General features: G+C 45.5%; 2 protein-coding genes across 7 annotated transcripts in view; one reads left to right on the forward strand and one right to left on the reverse strand.

The window, feature by feature from the left end:
• Nucleotides 1–11,984, forward strand: part of LOC144755804 (uncharacterized) — a 51,227-nt gene extending 39,243 nt beyond the window's left edge. Inside the window, exons 4-5 of the mRNA XM_078645498.1 lie at nt 3,156–4,340; nt 11,817–11,984. Of these exons, the coding sequence (XP_078501624.1) occupies nt 3,156–4,340; nt 11,817–11,984 (1,353 nt within the window). The remainder of the gene's footprint in view (nt 1–3,155; nt 4,341–11,816) is intronic.
• ABCC9 (ATP binding cassette subfamily C member 9) overlaps nt 1–17,296 on the reverse strand; it is a 1,243,587-nt gene that overhangs the window by 1,051,749 nt on the left and 174,542 nt on the right. The window lies entirely within an intron of this gene.

Consider the following 17,296-nt stretch of genomic DNA (forward strand, 5'->3'; position numbering starts at 1 on the left):
TTCATGTTCTGGTCTGTCTAAACATTGGGAGTTTGTTATGACCAATGAGACACTGTAGCTAGCTCGGTAAGGGGATTTTGGGTACTAAGGTGAGTTTTGGGCCACCCTAATTCACTGAGGTTCCGAATCTCTATGCACAGTTCTGTAGGAGAACGGAATTCCCGCTACATGGCGCCCAACGTTGGTGGTCTTATATCATGACACTCGAGTAGTATATCATTCAATCCTTAACCCCTTCACTGTTGTTTCCGGAAAACGGTGGTGTTGGACAAAACCTACCTATTTTTGAAATAGGTCTTTTCAAGCTTGAATCTTTCTAATACGGTTTCCTTGAATTACTACCCAGTTGTGCTACAAAGTTTAATTTGTTTTTCTACATTCCTGTGCTGTCATGCCCCAGCCAGTGGACATTCCACAACATAGTTGCGTTGCGGTGCGCAATCATTTGCAGACTTACCAAGTACCCTTGGAAGGCTTGGCTGTGATATTGGTGGTGAGTGCGGATGCAGCTTACCCGTACGAACTGTTGTATTCGTGGGTGACGTTTCCAGCTGTGGATGCTACTTCTGGTGTGTTCCACACTTACACTCCCTCACCTGTGTGGGCTGAATATACTCCGTACAGGGCACAGGAAGTTCCTATTGATACTTGGCAGCATCGCGTTTGGTTTGGTGGCGCCCTACCCCATCCTTTAACCACTCCGAGGTTAGGTCCTTTGTCCATTCCAGGTGCAAATTGGCCTGTTTTGGCTGGATTTACTCCTCATCCTCTACACGGCAATTGTAACCTTGCTGAAATTCGTAGACTACATGTAGTCTCCATTGCCGTGATTCGAGCCTTAGTGCAATACATAGCCCGTAATCTTCCGGGTGGGCCCCCGGGGGGTGCGGCGCTTCCGGACGGACAGGGCAGTTTGAAGCTCAGTCCCGTGATGGTCAATGCTGTGATGGGCAGGCGGCCCCAGGAAAAGGATGATTTTCCTTTCTGGCTTGCCGAGAAATTTGACCAGCTGGAAGCTGTATTTCCTAATACGACTCCTGGTGAAAAGCACAGGATTCTGACACTTAGTTTGCCAAAAGATTTGGCCCCTGATCTCGGTGACTGAGAGACCTGGGGTAGAACATTTGCGGCGGTCTATGCAAGGTGTTACGCATTCCGTCTATGGCTGTCCTGCCTACGGTCCTTAAACATGTTCAGGATGATCACGGACCAGAGGCTACGGTTGAATTGGGTATGCGCGTGTGTGGCACCTTTGATATAGTTTGCGATCTCATTCTTGCTAATGTCAAGGGGGATGCAGTGAACTTTCAGGTAGCTAATGCTTTGGCGGCAATTCCCGATGCCGAGAAACCCCGACAGCGAGGATTATTGTGGCGGCTTAAAAGACCGTGGGTTGCAATAGTAGGGGTCTCAAGCCTTTTATGTTAAAGAGAAGAAGCAACCCCAAGGGCAGACTTCGGAAACAGAAGTTCAGCCCAAGTCCAAAAAACTAAATTGGGCTAAAAAACAAAAACAGGGAAAGCAACAGCAACAACAACAGACACAGGAATCTCATCCTGCGTCTCGTTACCTGCACAAACACAACGTGTTTATGACTTGCGCGATCGCGCGAAGATTAAATCACCTGATCGATTTCAGGTTTCTGATCAACGCTCTCCTCGTTCCTTTCAGGACTCATCGGCCTCGACGACCGGTGGTGGAGGAGGCGGAAGGGGTCGGGGTGGTCAGCAAGGACGTGACCAACCCCGCCCAAAAGACGGTGCAGGAAAGCAGGACGGCTCAACGCCAAAGAGACCGCAGTTTGCCAAAAAGAAAGTCGCGGCTTTAACAGCGCATCGATATGCCACAGATAGTGAGAACGCGGCTTCGGAATCTGACATGGGCTCTGACCTTGCTGGACAGCGCGGCGGAGATTACCATTGTGAAAGAGGCCCTGCGTCCACTACTGAAGGTGACAGCGATTGATATTTATGTTGTGATAGAAACAGCTGATACGAGAGTTGCTCCCCCTGATAGACTTTATGAAATTGTCCTGTTAATCGAAGGTGACATACAACGTACCATAAAAGGGGTATTTTGGGGAAATCGTTCTTCTACGTATGACATTTTGCTTTCGGAGGCTGATTGGCCCCCACCTTTTGTTCTCGCAGCACCGCGAGGGGAGGAGGTGATCCTCCCCAGTTTCGCGAACACAGTCTCGACAGGGCATGCGCTGCAATTTGCAGAAGAGTGGACTAAGGCTCTAGCGCCGGCTCTGTACCGCAACCAATGTGGTTGGGATAAATTGTCCCCAAACCACGAGATTCCTTTACGGTTTCAGCCGCAGCCTCAACCTCAATATCCCACACGGCGTGAAGCCAAGGCTTCCGTCGCGGCAATCCTTGAACAATTGGAATATCAAGGAGTAATTGAAACATGTGTGTCACCGATGAATAACCCTCTTTTTACTGTGACCAAGCCTGACGGTTCGTATCTTTTGGTGTTGGATTACCGGCATTTAAACTTGCATTGCCGTAACTGTGCAGTACAGAATACTCACGGCTCTGCCCTGGTGGATAGTCTTGTGCGTAAGCGTTTTAAGACCACGCTTCACGTTTCCAACGGTTTTTATGCCCATCGATTGTATGGTCTAAGTTCCCAATGGCCCTCCTTTACTTGCGGCGGTGTGCAAAAACAATTTTGGCGTTTGCCTATGGGCTATAAGAATAGTCCTGGGATTTTTACTACCCGCATAGTCTCTCTTTTGGAGAGAATCTACCCAGATGCTTGCTCGTATGTGGATGACATATATCTCACAGACGACGAACTTTGGGAGCATCTGTGTCGAGTAAACAGCATAATTTGTAACTTTGCAGACATGGCTTACAAATGTAACTGCAAAATCGCACATTGCGGAGTACACAGTGTTGTTCCTGGGCTACGAGCTCAACAATGAAGGTAGAGGTTTGGCTCCTCACTTCCTGGAGAAATGCGCACAACTGCGCGCTCCTACAACGCTGAAAAAATTACAATCTTTACTGGGTTTCTTAAATTTCGGGAGGACTTACATTCCGGAATATGCCCAGCGTATCAAGCCTTTGTATGCTTTGATACAACCAACTTTTTCCAAATCATGCTGGCTGCCTGAGCACTCAGCCATTTAGCAATCCTTGCAGGCTGATCTGCTCGCTTCTAAATTCTTACTGACTCGTGATAACCACACCAACCTGGTGATAAGAATTATCCCTGGGACGGTGGGTTTCATGTACCTTACTTTTACTGAAGGAGACACTGTACCTATTGCTTACAGGTCACACTTGTACACTTCTGCTGAATTGCAATTTTCCACTGTGGAGAAAGTTTTAACGGCTGTGCAGATGGCAATTCTTAAAGAACGTACGCTGTCACAGGGAAAACGCATGTTGGTTGTTACCCCGTGTCCTGCCTTGGAGGCAGTTACGAAGGCCAGTGTACCAAACTCTAAAGCTTTGCACCCTCGGTGGATTCAATGGGCTGCGTCCTTGACATCTCAGGATGTCACGTTTATTTTTGACGCCACTTTACGGTCGCAGGAGTATTTACAGTATGAATTCGGTCATCCGCCTCCTTTAGCAATGAGACCTTTGGAGGATTTCCATTGCATCATTTACACTGATGGTTCGGCGCAGGTTGCGCATGGCTCTAAACACGCCTACGTTTCCGCATGCACCATTGTGGTCGGTGCCATGGTGAACGATGAGTTCCAGTCCAGAGTTGTGCACACGCAGACTCTAGGGGACTGCACTGCACAATTGGCGGAGCTTCGTGCTCTCTTACTCTCATTAGAGTACACAGATCCTAGTGTGACGACTCTTATTGTGAGTGATTCCTATTACTGTGTCCAGTCTTACAATGTAAACTTGTTCTTTTGGATTCAGAATGACTTTCGTGATTCCAAGGGTAGCACAATAAAACATAAAATGATCTGGGTTCGAGTGGCTGAGCTCAAAGAGCGGTTGCCAATCGTGTTTGTGGTTCATACGCTCGGCCATCAGCGTGTTGGAGTTCACGCTGTGGGTAACTCGCTTGCTGATGAAGCGGCGAAATCAGCGGTATCCACATATTTAGTTGCAGCAGTTACACGGTCCAAAAGTAAGATTGATGATGACATCTTGGCGGCTGTTGCTGCCACTGAGAAGGGAGGTAAATATCCTACGGGGTTCCCTTCGAAGTACACATACCACTTAAGTCCCGATAAGGTTCCTTTTGTGAAAATTCCTGAAGTTGGAGAACGTTTGATTCCCAACTCGGATCGCAGGGCTAGCTTGATTACAGCGGCACATGAAGGTGTGGCGTCTGCGCATGCGGGCGTCTCGGCCACTGTAGCTCAATTACAACAACGTTTCTGGTGGCGGGGACTGTACAAACAGACGCGAGACTATGTCCTCCAATGTGACATTTGCCAGCAGATTAAACCTTCAACTGCTGCGCGTCCGCCACAGACGCAGTTGTACATATCTAATAAACCGCTAGGTTGTGTTTATTTAGATCACTGCGGTCCTTTTTCTTCTGATACTGCGTATAAGTACATCTTAGTAGCAGTTGATTCATGCAATGCTTTGTGTGGGTATGGCCCCATCGCAGCGCTGATTCACAGACTGTCATAAGAGATTTGCGTGTCTTTGTAGGGATTTTTGCCTGTGGTACCTTCCATTCGGATCAGGGTCCGGCTTTCGCCTCTAAGGCGTATAAGGATGCCATGATTTCGATGGGGGTCCAAGTCAAGTTTTCGTCTCCCTACAGACCTCAGGGTAACAGTGTAGTGGAACGAATGAACCGTGACTTAAAGCAATCTTTGACAGCACTAGTTATAGGCACTGGCAGAAACTGGCTGGCCCACCACAATGGCGTGCAGCGTGCTCTTAACCCCTTCGATGCTTGTGACGGAACCGTTCCGTCATCAGTCACGGCTGAGCTGTGCTGATGACGGAACGGTTCCGTCACGACCGCACCCTGTTCTGGAATGTCCAGCACAGAGGCGGAATCGGCGCCGCACGGAAGCGGTTAATAATCTCCCTAGAAGGTCTCTGGGTGGGCGGACCCCATACGAAATGCTCTTTGGTATCAAGATGTTTGTCCCGGACCTTGACGGTCTAGATGGCGTGGCCCACGCCACAACCTTTGACGTAGATGAACATTTCAATGTATTACAGGATCTACAAAAGACCAGAGACAGTCTTGCAAAGGAACATTTGCCCTCCACATCGGATGTTGTGTTGCAGATCCCGGTAGTAGGCTGGCTACCCCAGGTTGGAGAACTGGTTCGAGAGAAGATCGATAATAAGAAAGAATTTGGTCCTTCATATCGTGCTCCGGTTCCTGTGCTTGGCGTGACGGGCACGAGAACAGTAATTTTACCTCCACTCCCAGGTCGTAAGGAAAACAGGATTATCTCAATTGACAATGTCAAGATACACAGAGTGGCCGATTCTTCTTAGTATGACTCCGGCAGTCTCCTGTCCTTCGATTGTGAGAAGTTCTGTTTTGGCCACTGCTTCTAATCCTATGCCTGAGGTGGCCCTCGAGATGCCTGCTGTTTCCAGTCCTTTATTAAGTACTTTACCTATTGATCACGTTGATGAACTTGATTACACATACCCAACTGACTTATCGATGCCTGATTTGCAAACACGTTTGGCCACAGAATCCAGATTCTCTTTTGACACAGTTTCACAAATTTCGAAAAAGCCCTCACGTTTTGCAATTTATGCCACATTGTTTAAAAAACATTTTTTTACCCCCCCTTGGACATATATTTGGGTGGTACTTTTTTCAATTTACCTTTTTATGTCAATTGGTTTTGTGTTTTATTTTTTTCGTCTTGTCGATGGCCACTAGGTAGAGGAAAGAACATGCATTTGGTATCTTAATGGAACTTTGGCCCCCCTTTCCTCGTCACATTTAGCACACAGACTGAAGAGAGACTTGAATTTTGTTAACATCACTGCTTGGCCTGTTCTTGATGGGATTGTGTGTGATGCGGTTACATTTCAAATCCATGGCCCTACTGAAGTTGTTAATGTCCCTAATGTGCTCAGGGTAAACATGGGAAATGTGGTGAAACAAAGCATACGTTCTGATGATTGGGATGTTCAGGCCGTAGAAGCATTCTCTGATTTGAAATATTATGCTGCCTTTGATGCTGAAGATTTATATTTTATTTGCTAATTATGGTGAACTATTTTGCTTCCAACATTTTGGCAACCATTATCTGCATAAAACAAGTTCCAGAAGGGGTGCTGTAAATTACACACAGTGGGAACATTGCCTAGCTCCTTTACAAGGCAGTTCGAGTACTTTCTTAAAAAAGTACACTTATTTTACCGACTTTAATCAGTCCAATCCTGAGTCTTTTTATTTTAAAATGACACAGAAGTCCATGTCCAAGGTTAGACTTACCGATACTAAATTGTTGTATTCAAAGTCCTTTCTAGACAGGTTAGCTGTCGAGGGCTACGAGCTATGGAAGGAAACCATTGACCTTAAATCGGTTCGGGGTTCTAAAAATTGGCAGGTACAAGGCACTGAGGCTTTGCACCGTGCATATCTCATCCCGAATCATATGCTGTTTTTAAATTCTACCATTTCTCAAACAACATGCTTTGGATTGGGTACTTCTAAAAAATTGAATACACCTACTGTCCCTGATTTGTAAGAATATTCTGGTTGGAATAATATTACACAGTTTTCCATTAATGTATTGCAAGCTCTATTGCAAAATGTGTCCTTTAACATTTCCAGTTTGGATCCAAAGGGTTGGCTGATGTGGCACAGAAGTTCTGATTCATGCCAACGTAGTTTTCTGAGTTTAGCTGATGGGTTTACACACGTCAGGCCTGATCCCCGCTTTGATACTGACCATTCTGTCACCATTTATTCAGTAGGCAAATTATGTCACAATTGGCTGAAACATTCTGCCTTGGCTGCGGTTAAACTGCATCTATCCAAGCTTACTGATGATGTAGATTTAAACGATTTAATAAAGGGCACGGCTAGTGGTAGATCTAGCTCGAGAAACATTCGTCCTTCACATAGCTAACACGCGCACAGAGGTGCAGGCGCTATTGAATACTGATTTGCCATTGCATTTCAGCGAGCTTGTTCATCAGATCTTTAATGCCTCCTCCACTTCTGGCCTCGCACATTTTTTTAAAATAGTTCACAGTGGTCTCGTGACTTCGTTCGAGAAAATATTTGGAGTCATCCCTGCTTTCTTTCATTCTATATTTTCAAGCCTGTTTGGTGGCTTTCCGGTTTTGCTGGCGCTGGCTGCAGGCGTTCTGGTGATATTTTGTTTTATTAAAAATGGATGCCCGTCCTGTGTTAGAAGCCGCACAGCCCCACCTGGCACTGTTTCGCAACCGGATGCTTGAATACTATGGCACACTGCCGCTTGCGACTTTAAGCACGGCATTTGGATTATCATTTCGATTTTCCTATTTCACATGTGTCCAGCCTGTGTTTCATTGCCTGAGCTGCGATTTCGACTGGGCCCTTGATTTGTGTCTCTGCAAGACGGTGTCTCCTGACGTCGATTTTAATCACCTGATGATTCCCGTAGTTACTCACGAGCTGGTTTGTTCTGGCGAAAGGATTATGGCCTTGGCAGCGATGCATGGACTAATGGGTCATTGGAACATTCTCGCAGCAGCTCAAGATTTCTTGGCACAGAGCTATATTGAGAACCCACCAAGTTGTCCTCTGATGATGCTAGAGTCTCCGGTGCTGGAGGAGCACGTGTGTTCTTTCCCACTAATGAATTGGATAGCTGAACTGTTTTCGGATGATGACAGTGATTTCATGCTGGAGGCTGTTGCTGCATATTTTGCGTATTCAGTCCTGTCCTAAAAGCCTTCGAAACTTTTGCTGATAGCCCGTTATTTGATTACAGATTTTTTTGGACCTTTTGTGTACACATTTTGTTTTTACAAACCAAGACCTATTGACTTGAGTGAAATTCAGCCATGAGATTGGCGAGTTGTGAATTTTTTAAATGGCCTCAATAAGGCCTTTTCACCAGATTTTGAAATTTGACCTAGCTCATTATTATTGAACTCTGCTTTCATGATGTGCCCCTGTTCTGGTCTTCTCATTCCTTACTTTGTCGGTGCTCGGGTCATTGGGGGGGTGTCATATAGTTCCTGCTTACCTATATACGGTGTTAAGTTAGCATGGGCTTATTAAATGTTTAAACGCCATTTTTCCTTTAGCTGCTTTTGCACACGACACATAATTGTTATTTTAGCTTTCAACCTAGAAGAGCGTTGTGATTTACATGAGAATAATATGTTATTGCTCTGATATCAGCTTGCTTGGTAAAATATGTCTGTACAGTGAGTGCTGAAGCCTCCAAGGATAACTCGACACAGTGTTGTTGTGAGGTCTGATCTTCGCACCTTCCTAGCCATAACATGAATGCAGCTGCTGCCAAAATCTGTCTTTGCACGCGTTTTATATTGCTTTGCTTAGAGCGCACGTTACACACTTGATGGTGCTTCTCATGCAGAGAGCTGGTGGAAGATGATGTGATCCTCTGACACTGAGATCTTGAGGTATGGGCCCGCCCTGCTAAAAGCCAAAGAGACCTTCATAGCTATAATATCTTATGCTAGTTAGGAAGGGTGAGAATTAGGCGTTGTTAACTCCTATTCATTTCAGCATTTTAGCATGCTGTCACCTTTTACTTTCTATGGACTAATAACTATGCTGATAACTTTGTTTCTTATAACATGTTTGCCTGTATTATATAAGATACTGCGTTTGAGAACCCTGCATTAGTAAATAAATATTTCAAATATGCACCTGTCCTCTTTTACTCCACGTTCTGGTTTGAAATGATTGTATAGCCAAAGAGTGTTCATGTGTTTCACGATACCTGAGGTATTCTAAGTTCATGTTCTGGTCTGTCTAAACATTGGGAGTTTGTTATGACCAACGAGACACTGTAGCTAGCTCGGTAAGGGGATTTTGGGTACTAAGTTGCGTTTTGGGCCACCCTAATTCACTGAGGTTCCAAATCTCTATGCACAGTTCTGTAGGAGAACGGAATTCCCGCTACAATAGATCGGACGGTTCAGGAACCAAAGGAGACAGTGCATGAATATTACGAAAGACTGTTGCAAGTCTTTAAGCAGTACAGTGGGTTGGATGCAATGGATCCGAAGGACATGGGACAGTTTGTCTCCAAGTTTGTCCTGGGATTGAGACCGGATATCTGCCTTATGATCCAGCAGCATTTGATTTGTTGGCAGAACAAGCCGTTGGACGAAATTTTGAGGTATGCTAGGTATTTTAGCAATTAGATAGACTCGAAAAATAAAGAATTTAAGGACAAGCTGATGCTGGTTCAGATGCAGGCGGCTGATAAAGGTCAGGTGCAGTCTGGAGGAGGTTCGCTGGGAAGGAAACAGAATGGTCAGAACAAGATAAAGGGAAATGTTGAGGATTCCAAGCCGAGAGTAGATCTAGCCACGTTGAAAAAGACTACTGCCTGCCACCAGTATCATCAGATTGGACACTGGAGACACGAGTGTCCCTTAAATCCTGCAAATCAGGGTGAGTAGGAGGAAGAGGTAGAACAGCTACAGGTGCCACAGGTGACAACAACTGTGTCAAAGCCCAAAACTGTGAAAGGGGGGACTTCGGCTCCGCGAGTACAGGTTCCCCAGCCACCAAGGATCCCGTCAGGGACTCGGACATACCAGCAGATGCCTCTTTTTGACGAGAGTGATGATTGTTACTTAGACCCGTTGTGCCTGAAAGGGGAAGAAGACTGCACTCTTGGGGCAGTCTTGGAGGTAGACCAGAGGGGACTATTTGTGGAAGCGGATGTTGATGGCTACCCCACCACCTTTCTGGTTGATACTGGTGCTACCCGTTCTACTGTGAGATCTGCAGTAGTCCCCAACCTACCCCTCTCGGGACAGACAATCCAAGTTGTAGGTGTTGCAAATAGGAATGTAAATGTATGTAAATGTATAGGCATTTATATAGCGCACTACTTACCCGTAGGGTCCCAAGGCGCTTCGACCGCTGCGAAACCCTTCCTGGTTTCCCTGAGAGATGGTCCCTTAATGGGTATCTCCAGGGTGAGACCAGGCATCCCCGGCGGTCTGGTGGGGCCGTTAGTGAAGATGAGGCAAGCTAATGCCCAGAGTTGCCGAGTGTGATCGCTGATCAGAGTGGGAACCGAGGCGAGAGAATTATCGAGTCCGCTGACCCTGGTCCAGAAACCTGCCGCGCCGGGAATCGAACCCTGGTCCCGGGCCGTCCTCTGCTCTCGGGTCTGCCGCCTCTAACCAGTGAGCCACACTACTTGATGACGAATCCCTTCACAGAACCAATTCCTGTGAAAATAGGATAGTTTCGTGACAAACACCAGTTTGTGGTGTGCAACTCGAGTCCTGTGTGTTTATTAGGGAGGGATCTCCTGTGTAAGCTTAATTGTACCATATATTGTACCCCCAAAGGAGTATAATTGCAAACTAATCATGATGATGCTACCTATAAGGTCGCCAATCAGCATGTTTGCATTGAGATGTATCCTGTTTTGACAGTGGAAGAGCATCCAATAGACTTGAGAGATTCAGTCTCACAGGAAGTGTGAGACTTTACTGAAGAGGACATAGGATTGATCAAAGGAGTTGAACCAGTTAAGATTTAGGTCAAGCAGAATGCTGAATTCCCAAGAACACCTAACGATTGCAGGGATAAAACCTGTAATTGAGTCTATGATCAAGCAAGGGATCCAGAAGGAAGTAATGGGCAGTCCATGTAACTCGCCTATTATGGGATTGCAGAAACCGAGCGAGAAGTTCAGAATTGTACAGGAACTGTGCCGGGGAAACAACATTGTTGTTCCCTGTTGTCCAGTGGTACCGAATCCATCTGTGATATTGTTTCAGATTCCGTGCCAAGCTGAGTGGTTTACCGTGATTGATCTTTGTCAGGCTTTCTTCTCAATCCCTTTGCATGAAGAGAGACAATTTCTTTTTGCTTTTAAGTTGGAAAACCGTGTCTTAACATGGTGTCGTATCCCTCAGGGGTACACAGAGAGTTCATTGATCTTAAATCAGATCTTGAAGAAGAATCTTGAGAGTCTTGTACTGCCGCAGAATTCGGTTCTCGAACAGTATATTGATGACCTCCTTGTCGCGTCAGAAACTGAGGATGCATGCAGGATTGATACCATTGCCCTACTGTATCATTTGGCAGAGAATGGACACAAGGTATCGCCAAGCAAGTTACAGTACTGTTTGAATGAAGTGCAGTACTTGGGTCACCAAATAGAAAAAAGCAAGAGGAAGGTGTCACCTGACAGGATAGAGGCGATCATGGGTATGATGGTGCCTTCTACTCAAAGAGAGGTCAGAATATTCTTGGGGATGGTTGGCTACTGTCGCCAAGGGATTGCCAATTTTTCATTGAAGGCGAAGCCTTTGCAGAGACTGACGCACAAGGATGTGAGTGATCCGGTACCATGTAACAACAAATGTATGAAGGCTTTCCTTGAGTTGCGAGAGGATCTTTGTCGTGCTCCGGCACTTGGAATGCCTGATTACAATAAGCCTTTTTCACTATTCAGCTGTGAATGAGAGGGTTGCGCTTTGGTAGTACTAGTACAATATCATGGAGGTGTCCGTAGACCAGTTGCTTACTTCTCAGCTACTTTAGATCCAGTAGCTTCAGCGTTGCCCGAATGTCTCAAATCCGTTGCTGCAACCGGTGTCAGCATTGAAAGGTACGAGAGTATTGTGATGGGTCACCCTTTGATTGTACATGTTCCACATTCTGTTGAGTTGCTAATGACCAAGACCAAGACACAGCACCTGACGAACAATCGCCTCACACGCTACGAGCAGGTTATACTTGCTACGGAGAATGTGACCATTAAGAGGTGTTCTGTTTTGAATCCTGCTACCTTGATGCCCTTGAAGATTGTGCGGACCACAATTGTCTTGATGTGACTGAACTTTGTACCAAACCGAGACTTGACATTGTTGATGAACCATTGGTTGACCCTGATGAAATTTTCTTCGTTGATGGTTCATGTTTAAGGGACAGTGTTGGTCAATAGAGAGCAGCATTTGCTGTATGTACCATTACCGGAGTAGTTGAAGCTGTGTGCCTGGAAGGAGTATACTCCGCTCAGGTGGCTGAGATTATTGCTTTGACTCGTGCCTGTTTAGAAGCAGATCAGATTCGGATTACAATCTACACTGATAGCCAGTATGGGTTTGGTGTGGTTCAAGACTTCGGACAGTTATGGTCCCAGAGAGGCTACATGACGTCGTCAAGATCACCCATCCGCAATGGGGAGTTTGTGAGGTTGCTTTTAGAGGCCTTACAACGTCCCAAAGAAATCGATGTGGTAAAGTGCATGGCTCATGGGAAAGGGACAGATTTTGTGTCACTCGGAAACCGCTATGCGGACGAGGTTGCACGATTCTATGCCGAACAAGGTTATATCTTCACTGAGAACCATGTTTTAGGGGGCGAAGAAAGAACCGATTTTAACATGGTGCTGGCCATTGGCAGATACTTGGGATGAGCTCAAGTGTTTGCAAGAACAGGTGTCAGACCACGAAAAGAATGTGTGGATCAATTCAGGCTGCATGAAAGGGGATGTGGACATTTGGGTGTCTGGTGATGGAAGAGCAGTGTTGCCGGATGAGTTGCTGAGTCCGATGGCAAGACAGATTCATGGTGCAGTGCATTTAGGAAGGGATGCGATGGTGCGAGTGTTCCGACTGACATGGTACAACCCACGGTTTCGTGCGGTGGCAGAAGCTGTATGTCAGAGATGTGTTACATGTCAACAAATGAATGTCGGAAAGAGGACTGCAGTTACCATGAGTCACATTGGGAGGTCAGGAGGGCCCTTCAAAAGAATACAATTGGACTTCATCGAGATGCCTAAGTGCAACCACTTGAGGTACATCTTGGTAGTGGTGTGTGTGTTTTCAAGGTAGGTAGAGGCATACCCGATCTGCAGGTGCGACGCGCTTACAGTAGCTAAGCTGTTGTTGAGGGAGCTTGTCCCTCGATTCCGGACTCCAGCCTCTTTGGAATCGGAAAGAGGAAGGCATTTTCATAGCGAAATCACGTAGATGCTTTGCAAAGCACTGAATATTGATCAGAGTCTCCATTGTAGTTGTCGTCCAGAGGCTTCTGGAATAGTGGAGCAGATCAATGGGACTCTAAAAGCTCGAATGGCAAAAGTGTGTTCATCCACATCTCTGAAGTGGCCAGATGCTTTGCCCTTGGTGTTGATGAGTATGCACAATACCCCAGATAGGAGAACGGGTCTTTCACCTCATGAAGTGTTGATGGGAAGGGTTATGAGGTTGCCAGCGGTGCCAGCAGCGGCCCAGATTATTATCACAGATGATCTGATCCTCGATTATTGCAAGGGACTCGCTGATGTCGTCCGTTCTGTGTCTCATCAGGTGCAGGCTGCTGTGGTCCCGGCATGCAGTGATCTCTGTCATGGCCTGAGTCCGGGAGACTGGGTGTTGGTTCGGAAGCACGTGCGAAAGAGCTGCTTGGATGCTCGGTGGAGAGGCCATCCTAGTCACGAACACTGTTGTGAAGTGTGGGGGGCTGCCGAACTGGATACATGCTTCAGATACCCATCGAGTTCCAGCACCCTTGAATGAAACAGCTCCTCTTCCGAATGAAAATCCAGCTGATGTGGCAGGGCCAAAGGAGGGGACAAGCCAATCTGTGAGGGTGTCTGATGCAGCTGGTTGCTCACAAAATCAAGCTGAGGAGGGTCACAATGGCAGCGACTCCAAAACTGACTCCGAAAGGGGAAGCTGCTGTGAAAGTGGTCCAGAGTCAAACTCTGCTGAAGGAAGTCGCGAGCAGGGTGAGCAAGCAGAAGGTGCGAGAGCCAGCAGAGCAGAGGAACAGGGGCCGGAGAGACAAAGGCAACTGAACTTGAGACTGGTTTCTGAAAGAGACCTTGCTCCTGTGTCTGAGGAATCTGAATCAGACGAAGGCGAGGAAGGGCAAGCTCGTGGAGGTCTAGACGAACGAGGGTGCCTTGCCGTAGGTACGCGACTCCTGAGTGGACTTACATTGTGACTGATGCCAGGAGTTTTGAGATTGGGGAGGATGAGGGCAGTGACAGTGATCAGTACCAGTCCTAATATCAAGTTGGATGTGCTGTTGTTGGTACCAGGACTTGAGATTGAAGGTGTATTGACAATCACAGTCCCGAATCCACCAATTTGAACAGAATTCATCATTTGATTTTGAGTAGACTGCTTTTTCCTATGTTTAGTCCTGAAATATCATCTCATGAATCTATTGTTGTTTGTCTTGAACTTTTGGAATATGTGCTAGAGGCAGTTGGCACAAATCTTATTATGGATGACTAAGATTTTTCTGTAAATAAACCTGCTTTGACATCCTAGGTCCGAGTGGAGGAAGAAGAAATTTAGGGGCTTCTCATAGAGGACAGAGAAGGGTTAGGGTTGTCTTTGAAAACTGTAAATAAGGAACTGAAATTCAAAGGGGACTTCCAGCTTCTAAGGTGTGGTTCGAACTGATTCAAGTAACTGAGGTTAGAGAGAAGAGACAGTGAAGGTTGTTGCCAAACAAGAGAAGCTGCAAATTGTCTTGACACCATGGAGGCTGGAAATCCAAATCGTAGAGCTAGGTGCATTGTAGGAACACTTATAGGAGGAGTGATACTCTTCATTATTCTGGTAGTTGTAGTTTCATATTTAGTACCACATGAGCAGGCAGTGGAGGTGGAGGGGACACCTACATCTACTACTCCGAAAAGAGGTCAAAATAGGAAGAGCCTTGCTGCTAGAGGAGAGTCGTAGGTTACATGTAGATCTGTCTAGAGGTAATTTCAAGCTTAATGCGTATGCAAAGTTGTTGTATGAGTATATTGAGGCCATGGATGCGAAAACTTGTTATGGGTGTATGTAGATGAGGGTATTAAATGCCATCACCTTCCATTGGAATTTATGGAATTTCATTAAATTTGCTGCTTAGCATTTTTTATGGACGAAATCATTTTGAGTATTTCTTATCGAATTATGATGCTGGACTTCCTGAAGTACCCGCTTACAAGCATTTGAACAAGTATGATTATTACAAATCAGAAGATAGACTTGGGGCGTATTTCATTCTGACTTAAGAGTTGGATACGTCTTATGCTCATCTGACATGTTTGTTGTCAGACACAGAGAAGAAATTTATAAAACAAGTGGAAGATAGGTACCAGAGACAAAAGCAGTTGCGAGATTCAGGACAGCGTAAGGTAGATTGGACCGATGAAGAAAAGCTGCACAAGTCAAAAGGAAGTTATGGTCCAATAGCTCTAGACGAAGTGCAGAAAGGGAAGTTGTGCCTTCATAGACCACAGACATATTATGAGAATATGTATGTAGGCCTTACCACGTGTCAGCATACTTTCACTTTTGGAATATTATTCAAAATACTTCTTGCAAAGTGTGGTGCAGATTATTCAGACTGTGTATTTTGTTTGTGGGAGGAATGCATATGTGCGACTGCCTGAGAAATGGTATGGAACATGCTATTTAGCAATCATTTTTCCCAAGATTTATCATGCGGAAGATTTTGAACTTTTGGAAGGAGGACAACATGTGAGAGTGAAGCGAAGTGAAAGTGCAGGAGCCATAGTTGGAGACATTTTTGGAGCAATGATACCAATTTTAGGAGTGATCATGAATGATGTGAAAATCAGAAGGTTGGCGACTGTTGTGGATGAGTTGTCAATGAATACAGCTAAGTCATTGGATTTGGTTGAAGGTGAGATGTTGTCGATAAGGACTATGGTTTTACAAAATCGTCTTGCTTTAGACGTTCTTCTAGCAAAAGAGGGAGGAGTCTGTAAACTTTTGAAGGTCCAAGAATGTTCTACTTATATACCATACAACAGCAAAGATCTGGAGAAATATATAAGCAACATTTCTGCAATCCATAGTGAGATTGAGGATCTGACCGAGGAAACTGTGTGGGAAAAAGTTGGTAAAGGGTATAGCAAAGTCGGTAATTGGTTTGCAAACCTTGGAAAGAGTTTTCTTGGTTTTGTGTTGAAACCCCTTGTCATAGTTGTGGCATGTGTGATTGGATTGTGGGGTTTGGTACGAGCTTATAAATGGTACAGATCAAGCAGACTGGAGAGATCATTGAGAATGCAAGAGAGGCGGATGGAGACACTGCAGGACAGTCAATATCAGAATCTCAAAAACATGGAGTTGCTTAGGAGAGGGAAAGAGGCAAAAAGCTCTGTTTAAAGTGGTTCTTTCCATGAGGGTGGTATTGTGTGATGGCACAGGTCATCAAAGGGGGGAACTGAGAGAGCGCCATGTCATTTTGAAAATTGTAGGGATGCACCATATCTCCCGTAGTCAGCACCCGCATATTAAGAGGGTATACTAATTTGTGTTTTTAGAGATATAACAGTAGTTTGGGAATTAGTGCAATGTGTAATCGATGACTTCATAACGTTGCAAATTAATGTAGAGCCTTAACAGGAGTGTAATGCTTTATATGAGGTAGAAATGCTACTAAACGTGTATATTGTAGGATTAATTAACGTGCCCTATTAAGAGTTGCACGTGTATCAGATAGAATGTGACGCTTTAACGTGGCAAAGAACTTACGTTTAGAGATGAAATGTAATGTTGTATTTGTAAAAGAATAGAGTGCACTGCTTATAATGTAGTCATTTAGAAATGCATTTAAACGTGTAAAGGCCTGGGACATGAAGAAAAGCCAGAAGAGGCCTAACTGTAATTTCTTTAGTTACCATTGGTTATTCTTGTGAAATAGCTGCTTGTTGGGAGGGGTGCTGTTCTCAGCAAATATTGAATTGTAACTTTGGAAGTGCACAAGATTGCTTCTCACGTATTTCAGTTGCAGGTGCAAGGCCACGGAGCTTGTTAGGTAGAAAGTCCATTCTTGTGAAATAGCTGCTTGTTGGGAGGGGTGCTGTTCTCTGCGAATATTGAATTGTAACTTTGGATGTGCACAAGATTGCTTCTCACGTATTTCAGTTGCAGGTGCAAGGCCACGGAGCTTGTTAGGTAGAAAGTCCATTGTTTGGAACTTAGGCCGGTAGGAGTGAGGACGAGTAGGTGCCAGACGAATGTTCATCTGCAACCTTTGGAAAGAAGGTGCCTGGGCTCTAAGGACACCTCAACGGACGCTGGATGGAAGGATGCCATGCTGGTAAAAATCCGAAGACCAACACCAGCCCAGAGGGGTGTGCCCAGGGCTTATCTACGATTTC

This window comes from Lissotriton helveticus, chromosome 1_1, assembly GCF_964261635.1.
Source record: "Lissotriton helveticus chromosome 1_1, aLisHel1.1, whole genome shotgun sequence".
NCBI lineage: Eukaryota > Metazoa > Chordata > Amphibia > Caudata > Salamandridae > Lissotriton > Lissotriton helveticus.